We start from the raw sequence: 12,718 nt of genomic DNA, 5'->3' as shown, positions 1-12,718 counted from the left end.
ATAAAAATCTATATCTTATATCTCATTTTAACATAAGCTAATTAAATAAAGATAACTAATAAATAACATTTTTAACTCTTTAACAAAATTTATTTCAAAAATACTCGGAATATAGAGTGCTACCTGAAAAAAGTATCTATAAGCCATTCAAGTAACACTTTGAATTAGAAAGTTCTCTATCTTTAAACTCTTTGAAGTAGATGCTTTCGTAGCACCTACTCCTATGAGTAGCAATAATATCAATATTAGTAGCAAAAAACGAATTCAGAAAAGGGGGAATGGACTCCTCCAACAAAACAAGTATGAAAGTCCACAATTTTAACTAATTAATTAGCAAATATTTTGGGCTGCAAATACGTACATACCTACAGTCGGATATTTATATTTGGAATTTTCCAATTTTTGTATTTCTTGGGTCAAAATTACCCTTTATACCCAAGTTAATCAAATTTCGAGAAAATTTTTTTTTTAAATTTCTCGATTTTTTTCCCCTTGAGAAAATTGAAAAAAATCGATAACATTATTTTGCCTCCGAATTAGATAAATTCATTTTTTAGAGTAACTTTGACACATAAAAAGCAAAAATCGGGACCATTTGACGGTTAGATGTGTAGTTTTTGAGATATCGCCTAAAATCGTAATCGAAATGTGATATAGAGCAACTAGACAAAAGATCCAAAGTCTGAAGATAACGTAAGAAACCGGAAAGTAATAAGAGCTTGGAAAGTATAAAATTATTAATGACTCAAAAAATACTGATAATGAAATAATTGATATGGCCATCTCTACTTTCTGGATTCAATTATAAACTTCTTTATTGCTAATTTGTTCACAGACTTTTGCCCAATCCTGAATAACATAATTTTTAGTTTACTTTTAATTTCAAAATGCAAACATAGCTTTTACATGAATGGGGGCACCCTATATACACAATTCTCCAGTGGTTTATGAACCTTAAACACGAAAAATAGTAATACAATTTCCTAATTTTAAAACAAAGCCGGAAGACAGCTAATAATAATTTATACATTTAACGTATTTTTGGTTGATTCAGTTTAGAAACAGATTCCATAATGTTTACCGTTTTCGAAGAGCATAATTGTTGTAACGAAATCAAAATTAAGTGTGCAGCACGAAATATTCATGTAAAATAATTTCCCCCGAATTTTCTTGCAAAGTGTGTTCATAAAATTATTTTTCTTTGTTTCAGACGACAATTAAAGTGTATGCGAAATGTTTACGACCGGATATCGAATACAAAACATTGAGCATAACATTTCAAACAACTTGCAAAGAAGTGGTCACAACTTTGTTGAATAAATATAAAATGCGTCATCGAGATCCAAGATTATTTTACCTGTCGATGGAAGTTACAGTACGAAAAGCTGGTGTTCGAACACAACTAGCGTTGGATGAAGATGCGCGACCTGCAGTTTTGCAATCATGTCATCCTCGAGGGGATTCAAAGTAAGTTTCTCTTTGTTTTTTATGCTAATTTAAAGATGTTCCCGGCAAAAAAGTCTTCTAAATCTGAAAACTTCTATTTTCTGAGAAACGAAGAAAATTGTAATTTTTTTCTTTTTAAGGTAGGGCGAGCACCAAGGCAAGTTTAAACTTGTGGTTGAAATTATTTGTACCTTCGTGTAAATAATCGGGCAACCCCCGATTATAATTTTCAGAATTGATTTAGACTTTTCCAACTTCATATAAAAAAAATCAAGCCTCTTATCTAAAATTGCCCGGCGCTCGTACATCCTTAACACTGTTCCAGTAGTTTATAAAAAATGATAATATTTTCTTATTTGTTTCAGATTTTCATTACAAACCCGACGTGGTGGGTTAGTAAAAGTTTATGATTCAGCATTGATGAGCAACTCTCAATATAAGAGTCTTTTAATCAGTGCCCGAACAACATCCGATGAATTAATTGCATTATTGTTAAGTTGCTATGGAAGTTCAGAACCAATTGAACAATTTTCTTTATATGAAGTCAGCAATGATCGTGAACAACAACGGAAATTACACCCAGACGATAGACCATTACTGGTTCAACAATCGTGGCAGTTACCATGCCATTTCTTAATCAGACGTAATCCAGATTATCGGCCATTAAGCAGACGAAAGGTATGCTAGAGACATTTTTATTTATTTATTCTCCCTAGTATTGTGCCATAATATTTTTTGTGTGACTTTAAATCTACTACCATGTATGCCTTGCATTCAATTAAAACTCGGCTAAAATCAGTGCTTCCAAGTGCACAATCGATCAGAGATATTTAGAGGAAATATTCTCCCTTTTGAGGCTTCCTCTTATTATCCGTGAAATATAAAATATTGTAATTACTTCTTCCTCAACTTCTTCCAACATTCAATGGGACAAAGAACGTGACTGTGGTAGTGCGAGGTACATTTAAGCATAGCATATTCGAAAGTGTTCCTGGGAATTGCGAGGAATTGGCTAAAAGTCAAACCTGCTATACGTTTAGGCCTACCGGTGCACTAAAGAAAGAAAGCGTTGATTCTTCATCGCAGTCACTGTTCACCTCTTTGTAAACGAAGGCTCACCCACTTTAATTATCGATTTTTTGAGGACTTCGCTGATTTAAAATATGTTGATGTTCAAACACTGATATTGTTAATAAGCTTATTCTAGTTCAAAAATTAATAGGTACAGCCCGAATATCAATCAGCTTCTTTGGACATTACACAGACTTTAGAAACCGAGGAAATCCCATCCTTTGTTAATTTACGCTCCCAACAATTTCTTACGGTTCTTGATTCATTTATGCTTGAACTAGAACGCTCGTAGGCAACTGATATAAATTATATTTAATTTTACAATCATCTTTATAAAAACAGATTAAATTTTGTATGGTATTTAGTTTCAGTTTAATTGGACACATGATTTATCAACAATTTCGAGTGGTACGACTAGTAACACATCAACAAAACAACATCCACATTCATCCACAAACCACTTGACGTCATTACCGCCAATAATGCCAAAACGGAATGATGAACCAGAAAAACAAAAATTTGTAGAAAGTAAAAGTCAACCAGCTACGCCGAAGTCATCTTTAAAACAGTCATTAATACCTTCATTGCATCCATTACGGAAACCGCCATCAATGCCATGTAGTGGAACAAGCAAAACCAAGTATGAATTTCCATCTTCATCATCAATGAAATTGGTCAACAGTACTTCATATTCAGATTATGAAAATTGTTTCTATATATAAAGAAAAGAAAATTTTCCTCTAATTGTTTTATAAATGTTCTTTGATGTATTTTCTTGTTTCTTAAGTACAAATTTTTTTATTTATTTACGAGAAATTTGGAATTTTTAACTCAAAAGATATTATTGGCTTAAATATAAGCCCTGGGGGAAACTGAAAAAACACTCCGTTTTCTATCGACTTATTATCATCATTTTGTCGTCTTCTAATTTTGTCTCGATTGTCGCAACACAGTATTTTTTCCAGTCTTCGAAACCCCTATTTAGTCACTTCACTCTATCGCTTTCAGCACTTTCAAAGTATTTTGGTCTCGTTCGACTCAAAACAAGTATATTAGAGTGATAATTTAGTTCCGGGAATAAAATGAAGTCAATCGGAATCAAATCTGGTGATTATGGTTATTGACCGATGGTATTTGTAGAGGTGGTTTTAGGCTTAAGTCCATGAGACCTAGGCAACATTTGAACGCTCAAAATTTTAAAAGTTACTAATTTTTAAAAGGCACAATTAAGTTTTTTGTCAATTCTGAGATTGAATCCGCCACTGGGTATTTGTCGCATTTAAGGCCTTAAATTTCGTTACAAATACTCACCTACGCGATTTTGTACTACTGTTATGCAAAATTCTTGAATTATTAAATTAACGCCAATTCTTTCGAAATCAAACATGATAGACCAAACCCTGAAACATTTTTGATGGAATTTTTTGAGCTTTTTCCTAACCAAAAACCTTTTGCAACGGAAAACAATTTTATATTGGCTGCTAACTATTTTAACCCAACAAAAATTGTAATAATGAGCAGCTGCTGACTTTTACTTCATTTTATCAATCAAAGACACCAAATTTCTCGTAATTTCTTTCTCGTAGCTAATAAAAAATCTATTTAATTTATTTAATATGTGTGAAAATGAAACCAAAGTTTATAATGTAATATAAAAAACAAATACAAAGATACTAAAAAAGAATTCTTTATTAAAAAAAATCTATGTCTATTTATTTACGAAAGTATTTAAAAACAAATTTATATAAAGGCCAAAATAAAAGTCTCTATTAATTATTGCACTCGAGCATTTTTCTCAAAAAAAACGTGCATAAATTTTTGTCATTTATTGAATGTATATCCCGTTCAAAAAATCAGCCATCTATAAAAATTTTTCTATGAAAAACTATTTCGATAGTGAATGTTGGTATTTTGATATAAAACTATTTATAGTAAGATATATAGTAAAATCGAAATTCAATTACTTATAAATTTTTTATAGATTGTTGCATTTTTTTAACGAGACTATAATTTGTAAATATAATTTTTACTTATTTTCAATTTTATTTTAATTTATTCTGTTTTTATTTTCAAAAATTTGTACATATAATTTTTAATTAATTTTATATTGCAAAAAAAAAAACAATTTTTTATATTGTTTTGCTTCATTTTGTTTTAGTTTTGAATACCAAAGATATTTTTTGTTCTAATTTGTGTATGTATTGTAAATAGAAAATAAAATTCGTGAGCATATTAATTATAATCTTTTTATTAACAGTAATCCTTATCACTGCCTTAAAAATCGGATCGAAGGCCTATTGGATTCGAAATGCTTAGACAACGAATGTGAATCGTGCCTAATGGAAATCCAGTCCATAAAGGTCATGAAAATCCAGTTTATTTTACTATTAAATAAAAAAATTCAAAAAATCGATCGAAGAGCGATTCTTCGTATCTCAGAAACTATACACCCAATCATCAAAGGAATTCGATTTCTTAATTTTTATGGTAAAAATTCTTTTTTACTGAGTTTTGTTGAAATGAGAGAAAAATAATTTATTTAGAATTTCTTAAGGTTGATCAGACATTATGGCAATATATGAATAAAAATCCGAATTTTTGATATGTCATTAATTGCTAGCTCATACGTAATCTATAGTAAATGTGAGCTAAAAAGATATATTTTCAATAATCTTGCTGAACCTTCTATAAATAAAAATTTTTATAGATTAAATTAAAATTTAAAAAGAAATGGAAGTGTAAATATTATGAGCGCTGCTATATCTACCCGCCAATGTTATCCGTGCCTTTAAGGATTACAGAATGGATACCACCACAGGGTGGACGGAAGGAATAAAAAACTCGCACACCCGTGCTAACTCTACCCCATCATCAAAAGCATAGCCAACCCGTGGATCACAGGCGAAAAAAATTCTCAATTCGCGACTCTTACTGTATATCCATGAATATCCGTGTCTGAAATTATAGGCATGAACATACATATTATATATTAGTTATATAAATTATAGGGACGGATATCTGTGGAGGTTGTGACAATAGACATTCCGAAATATTGTACCACAAAGATCACAATACTAATTTTTTATCAACCGAATGAATTTGTTTATGTCCTATTAACATGCTTTCGGGGGTAAATATAATGAATTTGTTGATGTGTAATCATATCACATTTTAGGATAAATGATTTATAACAAATACCACATGAATACGATTTTTCTCCGGTATGAATTCGTTTATGATCGTTTAAATCAGATACCAGCTTAAATACTATGCCACAAACATCGCATATCTTACCCAAATGACTTTTTTTATGTTTATCTAATTCACATTTTTGAGTGAATTTTTTATTACAAATTTCACATGCATGCAATTTATGCATTGAATGTTCCCGTTTATGTAAATAGAAATTGCGACTGGAACTAAAACTTTTGTCACAAACATCACATGTGAAGAGTTTTTCATCCATATGAATTATTTCGTGTAAATCGAATTTCCATTTGAAGATGAATCTTTTATCACATTTGTCGCAACTGAAAGTTTTCTCTCCGTGAGTTCGTTTATGGTTAGTTAAATTTTGCTTTCGATTAAATGATTTACCACAAAGATCACATGAATAACGAGTGCCATGAATAATTTCTTGATGTTGAATCAATTCGAATTTATAGGTAAATGTTTGATTACAAACATCACATGAATATGGTTTTTTGCCCGTATGAATTCGTCTATGTGTGATTAAATCGGATGTAAGCTTAAATATTATCCCACAAAAATCGCACTTATTTTCCGGAAAGAAAATTCGTTTACAACAATTTATTTGGTGTGTAACTAAATTATCTTTGTTGGAACATGTTTTTTGACAAACTTTACATGTATAATGTATTTTTGAATGAATTACTTTATGTTCCAATAAAGTGATATTTGAGATAAATAATTCATTACAGACGTCACACGAATACGATTTTTCGATATGCTGTCGTTCATGTTTAGGCAAAGCGTATTTACCTTTTAATACCATACCACAAATTCTACATTCGAAATGAGTTTGTTTTTTATGTTTATATAAATCACATTTTAGAGTAAATGTTTCATTACAACGATCACATAAATATGATTTTTCCATCGTTTGAACTCGACTATGTTCAATATGTTCAACTAAATCAGATTTAAGTTTAAAAATCATACCACAAACACCACACTTATTTTCAGAATAATTTTTTTTCCTTGTAGCCCGTTTACAATATTCATTTGTCGATCGTCCTAGAACACTTTCCTTCATAAATGTTTCACCATCTGTTGATTGTTTTCTCACAATTTGAGCTTGTTGATCATCATCTGAACTATTTTCTACTAATATTTCATCTTTGATTATTAACTTACTATCTATTTCATGTTCTTGTTTTATGGATTCCTCAATAATATAAACACTTTTCCTCATGGATGCTATATCATCTGGTAATTTATTGTCCACACTTTGTATTTGTTGATAACCGTCTACACAATTTTCATCTAATATTTCTTCTTTAATTTGCAACTCAAGTTTTATGTCCTCCTCGGTAAAAAACTCAAGTTTAATATCTTCTTCATTAATCCAATTCTTTTCATCATGCAATAAATCGTTTGACATTTTGTTGATTTTTATATAAAAAATTTTTATTAAAAAAGCATGGACATATCAATAACTATTGTGAACGTGTAGAAACAATTTTATTAAACAAAATTTCAAATTCAAATTGAATATCTTTTCGCTCAACTTTTTGTTTTTGCTATGAATCCAGCAATGTCAAAATCATAGACGTATTAAAACATAGTCCCCAAATAGAACTTTTCATTTCAATTACGATTCATTATACTTTCGTTCAGACAGTAATAAGTTGGACAAAGGCAAAAGATATTTTTTATTCATTTTATCACATTAGTTATTTAACAAACTATCCGAAACAAAAGGTAAACATTTTTTAAAATGAAAAGGTCTATTATCCACGTTTTTCTTTCGCTTTTCATTTACAAAATGATTCTTCAATTAAGAGAATATCACATATCTTCGATCCTAGTCAAAAAGCGCTGTTTGATAAAGATAAAATATATTAAATTATCTTAGCTTGAAAATAGTTTTTTGAAAATTGTCCGAAATAGAAGCAAATCCGTGGAAATTTTCCAAAATTCTTACAAATTCTCGAGATTTTACCACTGCATATTAGGAATATCTTAAAAACTGAATTGATCTTTAACTTGAAATCAATTCAGATATCATAATCAATAATCTCTCCGGGATGACAACTTTTCTAAAAAGAAATGGTAGCCATGAAAGTAGGGTTACCGAACGTAGTAGAAAAAATGAGATTTTTATTATATTTTATTACCAGTCTATATGTATATACGTCTGTGCTCTGTTTCTTAAATACGACATCTATAACTTTGAATATTCATTACTGAAATTTACCCGATTTGATTTTGACAGTTGTGTTGTATTTGTTGTAAAAAAAATTGAAATCCCATAAAATCCGAATTTTCTAAATCAATACACAAACTGTAAGTTTTCTTCGATATAATACCTTTCATGGAGACATATGAACTCACGCAAAAATCTTTATTTTCTCTTAAGAGACATTAATTTAGAAATTTGATTTGAAAATAATGATTCAACCTCAAGATGATCCAATAGATCCTATTTTCAATAATCCATTTGATTGGGATACAGAAAATATTGATTTTGGTAACTTTGAAATGTGTTTTCTAATACCTCCAACTGGATTAGAAAGAACTCAACAAACATCTCGTCAAGCACAGAGCCAAGGTACTGAACGATATGAAGACATAGATATTTGGGATGAATTATCTGAAGATGAAGATGAAGAAATTGATTGGGATGAGGATGAAAATGGGCAATTTACTTTAGAAATGAAGGTGCCAAAGTGAGTTTTACGAAATTTTTTTTAAATATATTTTTTGAATATAAATTGTCATTTTAGGACACTTCATGGTAGTATAATTGGCTTTAAAGGAGCTATGCGCCGAAAATTGGAAAATGATACAGGTGTGACAATTAAAGTACCACAAAAAACCGATCCAAATGGTTGTGTAGTTTTAACTGGTCCTTTGCCAAATGCAATAACTCGATGCAAGCGCCGTATTGAAATGGTTTTAATGGATGCACGATTTAAGCAACCGTTTACACATTTTATTTCAATTCCAATGAGTAATGATATAATCAGAGAAAATTTCGATAGATTTAAGGTTTTTTTTCTATCAAAAGTGGATTTCTCAATCGGTTATTATATAAATTTTTGTTTCTTAGCGAGAAGTACTGGGATTAGGACAAATACGTGGAGTTGATTCAACAATTTTCCAGAATCCGTTTAAACTACATTTAACTATCGGGACATTGGTCGTTAGAAATGAGGATATTATAAAAATTTCAAATTTATTTTTGAAACTAAAATTAAATATTTTGGAGTAAGTTTTTAATTTGAAATTATAAGGGCATTTTTACTCCTGTCACGGTAAAGTTAAGACAAAGAATTTGGATTAAAATACAGCAGTTTATTGGCAGGCTTGAATGAGTAAATTCCTAGTTCAGGACAGCAGTATTTCATCTTACATTTATTGTTTTAATTTTTTAGAAGCCACAACTTTCAGTTTTTACCAAAAAATTCAGCCTATTTTGCCTCATCTTTAACTGAACGATACCATGTTTCTGCGAAGCCCTCTCTTTTCCTTGTGGGTCTGTTTGGTCCAAACCAAGGGCGACTGAGCTACTTTCGCTACATTGTCCCTTGACCCTTCTTTGTATATGACAGTGAACAATTTCATCTACGCTATCTCATTTACGATAAACTCATCCGAAAAATTTTACCTGTAAAACTGTATAAGAGAACGATTTAGGCACCTTTCAATTTAATATGATATTTAAAATTTATTTATTATTTTTAGTGAACTTTTAGAGAATATTGGGCCATTAAGTATTCGTATGAAAGGTCTAGAATATATGAATGACGATCCAACGGAAGTAGATGTTTTGTATGCTAAAGCGGAAATTGAAGATGACAAGAATTCTTTACTGCAACGTATCAGTGATGAATTGATTGATTATTTAGTTGAAGAAGGTCAGTTATGTAGTATATTATTATTCTAGCAAATTTTTTTCTGTCCTATCCTTATCTTCCTTATTCTTTTATCAAATTCCATGATTCACCCCTCATTTTCAAGCTTCAAGCAACATGTGTAGGTTTGATAAAAAATATAATCACGGTCTAAAAGTGTACCGCTTAGGAAAATCATGCTAGACAAACAATTTGTACGAAAAAATATCATAAATTTAATTAATAAATTAATTGGGCAAGCTATTTAGTTTTTACAGATGCTCTCCTTATACTCTAGACAAATAATTAAATATTTAATACATGTTCTCCTAATATTAATTTAAGAACGTTTAATTTTTCACCACTTTTCTACCAACTTTTCCACTCAAAAGTTTCTACCTTAACATTTAACAAAGATTTCTCAAAATTGGTTAATATTATTAGATACTTTTTGAATTATTGTATTTTTTTTAAATAAATGATTTCGAGAAAACTTTGTGTGCTAGATAATTTTGATCCAAAAATATAAAAATCGGGTTAATTTATTGTATGGATGCATAATTTTTTACTGATATTCCTAGATCACAAAATAAAATTAATTTCCCGGTTTGATTCCTGGCAATTTCTTAAGAAATATTTGTCTAATAGTCAGGTGAACTAGATATTTTATGACTTTTCCAAATGACAAATCTATAAAGCGAGACAAAAAACTTTGAGGCGGGATTAATTTTAATAAGGCGGGGTTAAAAATTTTGTGATATTTTCGATTTGGATAAAAATCAATACTTAAAAGGAAAAGGGAATATTCATGAAATTTTTTAACAAAATATGAAAATACCGTTAAAGACATGACAAAAAGTGAAATTAAAATTAAAATCGGCCGAGAAATACGGATGATATAAGCATTTTAAAACTACTAATTAGACAGATATTAGATAGAGAGATCGGGCGAAGTATTTGACATCATATATTATGTTTGCCATTAGAACTTAATATTAATATTAAATTATATTTTGCTAGAAAGAGATACAAACAAATCTATGAATATTTATCTTGATTGTTTTTATAGTTATTCGTAAAATAATGAATGAATGAGCTTTTATTAAAGCAAAAAAGTCATGAATATTCCATAATTGGTACAGTAAATAATAATTAATTTTTTTATAAGAAAATTGTAATCAAAAAAATTTTACGCAAGATTACTATCCAAAATACTTTCTTAAATTATTTTACCAACAATTTTTAATTTACTTTTGATAAAATTTGGAAAAACACCAGGAAATAGTATTCAATCATTTTTTAATTTGTCATTAAAAATATCACGCTATCATAATTTATCTGTTCCAAATACAAAAAATTCGGATATCAATAATTATCAAAATTTGATAAAATATACATGAACTTAATCCGCGGATTAATCCTTATTTTTTATTTTCTAGACTTAATGTTTCAAAAATACGATCGTGTTAAATTACATGTGACTCTTATGAATACACTGTTTCGTAAAGATCGTGATGGTTTAAAATATAATACAGAGAATGAATACGATCAACGATATTATCGTGAACGTGAAACCTTTGATGCACAACAAATATTGGAGAACTTTAAGGATTATGATTTTGGTACAAAAAAATTTAATGAAATACATTTAAGTATTCGAAAAACAACGGCTAATCGTACCGGTTATTATAAATCGGCGTATGTTCAAGAATTTTAATAGATTACGCTTAAATCTCACACCTTTTAAGATTTTTATTTAAAATTAAATCTCGTGTTAGTCGAGTAATTGATAAACTTCTTTGAAACTCTAAAAATAATTTATTAGTATATACAATACAAAGGCGAGATTTTAATTTTAAACAACGATCCTAAAATGTACATTTTGTAACTGAAATATTTTATGTTGTTTTTTGATACAATTGTTAACGAATTTAAATAAAAAATGTTGAGTTTTTCTAAAAAAATCGTTTTAAAATTAAATTTCTTTTTTAACATTATTTTCACAGCCAGTGAAAAATAAACTATTAGATGGATTAGGCAACTTAGGGATCCCGGCAGAAGGTGAAAACAGAAAAATTTATGAGAAGGATCGCAGGCTACAAAGCGATTTTCGAAGACTGAAAAAACGGCTCTGCCTTATTTCATACAGCTTAGGAGCCCCCGTAGATTTGCATTCCTTAGGGGCTGATTGGTTGATAGGGGTTAATTTAGTGAACCATTAATTAATTTCGTAAGCATTTTGGGGGGAGGAGGGTTTTAAAAAGTAATTATGTGCTTATTTGAGGGAAAGGAAAGAGGTAAACCTAATTACCAAGGTGAAAAATGATGTTCTTTGCATATATCAGAATATCAAAAAAAATTAAAAATTGAAAAATTTGGTTTTGTGTGATAAAGAAATTTTTGGTTCCCTACTTGTGCTGCTTTCTACTCGATTTGCACAGACCATTGCTGTTCTTCATTCCTTTTTAATGCCTCTTTTTTAGCTCTATTTTTTTAAAACAAATAGGTTAAATTCGACAAAATAGATCATATTATTCTTAAACAATATAAATATGGTTCAATACCTAAATGTTTTCCGTTAAAAAGTGCGTACGAAAGCCAAGTACAATTCCATTATCCGATGACTTCAAAACTATTTTTAGAAGCGTAAAAATTCTTGAGAGTGTTTTGCCCCTATTGAATTGGATTTTGGACCAACAATCAAGAGTTTAAGAGGCAAGTAAAATAATTTCGCAACCAATAAGAATACACCAAATAATATACAATATCTTGTATAGAAAATACAGATAAATCAAGACTCTTTGTTCATCCTAATTCTTAAAACAACACAATATAATTCGATTACTCCACTATCAGTTTTATAACTCTAATCTACGTGAATGTGTTGTGATAAAGTCAATGACATAAAATATTTACTCAAGACACAAAAAAAACCCAATATACTAAATTGGATCTTATATTAAAATTTGAATTTGTTCCAGAAGACCGTTTTAATAGACAAAATCTTTTGGAAAAAGACCAAAGCAACTTATTTGTATTAAATGCATTTGTTTTGTGTATTTATATTAAAAATGAGAGCAAACAGTAACACATTGATAAGAAATATAAAAATAGTATAAAAT

The 12,718-nt window shown here is 29.3% G+C and overlaps 3 protein-coding genes across 4 annotated transcripts in view; 2 read left to right on the top strand and 1 right to left on the bottom strand.

The window, feature by feature from the left end:
- Positions 1–4,157, top strand: part of LOC123301630 — a 46,169-nt gene extending 42,012 nt beyond the window's left edge. The window contains exons 3-5 of one of the 2 annotated variants that reach the window (XM_044884467.1): positions 1,211–1,467; positions 1,812–2,124; positions 2,883–4,157. In XM_044884467.1, coding sequence (XP_044740402.1) covers positions 1,211–1,467; positions 1,812–2,124; positions 2,883–3,239 — 927 coding nt within the window. In that variant the 3' untranslated portion in view covers positions 3,240–4,157. The remainder of the gene's footprint in view (positions 1–1,210; positions 1,468–1,811; positions 2,125–2,882) is intronic. The other variant, XM_044884474.1, reaches the window with a different exon arrangement.
- A 1,024-nt stretch (positions 4,158–5,181) lies between these two features.
- On the bottom strand, positions 5,182–7,141 carry LOC123293697 (histone-lysine N-methyltransferase PRDM9-like). Its single transcript, XM_044874591.1, has 2 exons — positions 6,413–7,141; positions 5,182–5,202 (listed from the first exon to the last, which is right to left on the bottom strand). The coding sequence occupies exons 1-2, from the start codon at positions 7,139–7,141 to the stop codon at positions 5,182–5,184; spliced, it is 750 nt and encodes a 249-aa protein (XP_044730526.1).
- Positions 7,142–7,946: 805 nt separating this feature from the next.
- LOC123305132 (activating signal cointegrator 1 complex subunit 1) lies at positions 7,947–11,436 on the top strand. The gene is made up of 6 exons (XM_044886759.1): positions 7,947–8,046; positions 8,120–8,429; positions 8,487–8,751; positions 8,813–8,970; positions 9,448–9,620; positions 11,036–11,436. Exons 2-6 carry the CDS (start codon positions 8,152–8,154, stop codon positions 11,311–11,313), a joined length of 1,152 nt encoding a protein of 383 aa, XP_044742694.1. The 5' UTR covers positions 7,947–8,046; positions 8,120–8,151; the 3' UTR covers positions 11,314–11,436.
- Positions 11,437–12,718: the final 1,282 nt, after the last annotated feature.

The sequence above is a fragment of the Chrysoperla carnea genome, chromosome 1, assembly GCF_905475395.1.
Source record: "Chrysoperla carnea chromosome 1, inChrCarn1.1, whole genome shotgun sequence".
Taxonomy (NCBI): Eukaryota; Metazoa; Arthropoda; class Insecta; order Neuroptera; family Chrysopidae; genus Chrysoperla; species Chrysoperla carnea.
The sequence above is the reverse complement of the archived record's forward strand: the minus strand, read 5'-3'. Positions and strand labels throughout refer to the sequence as shown.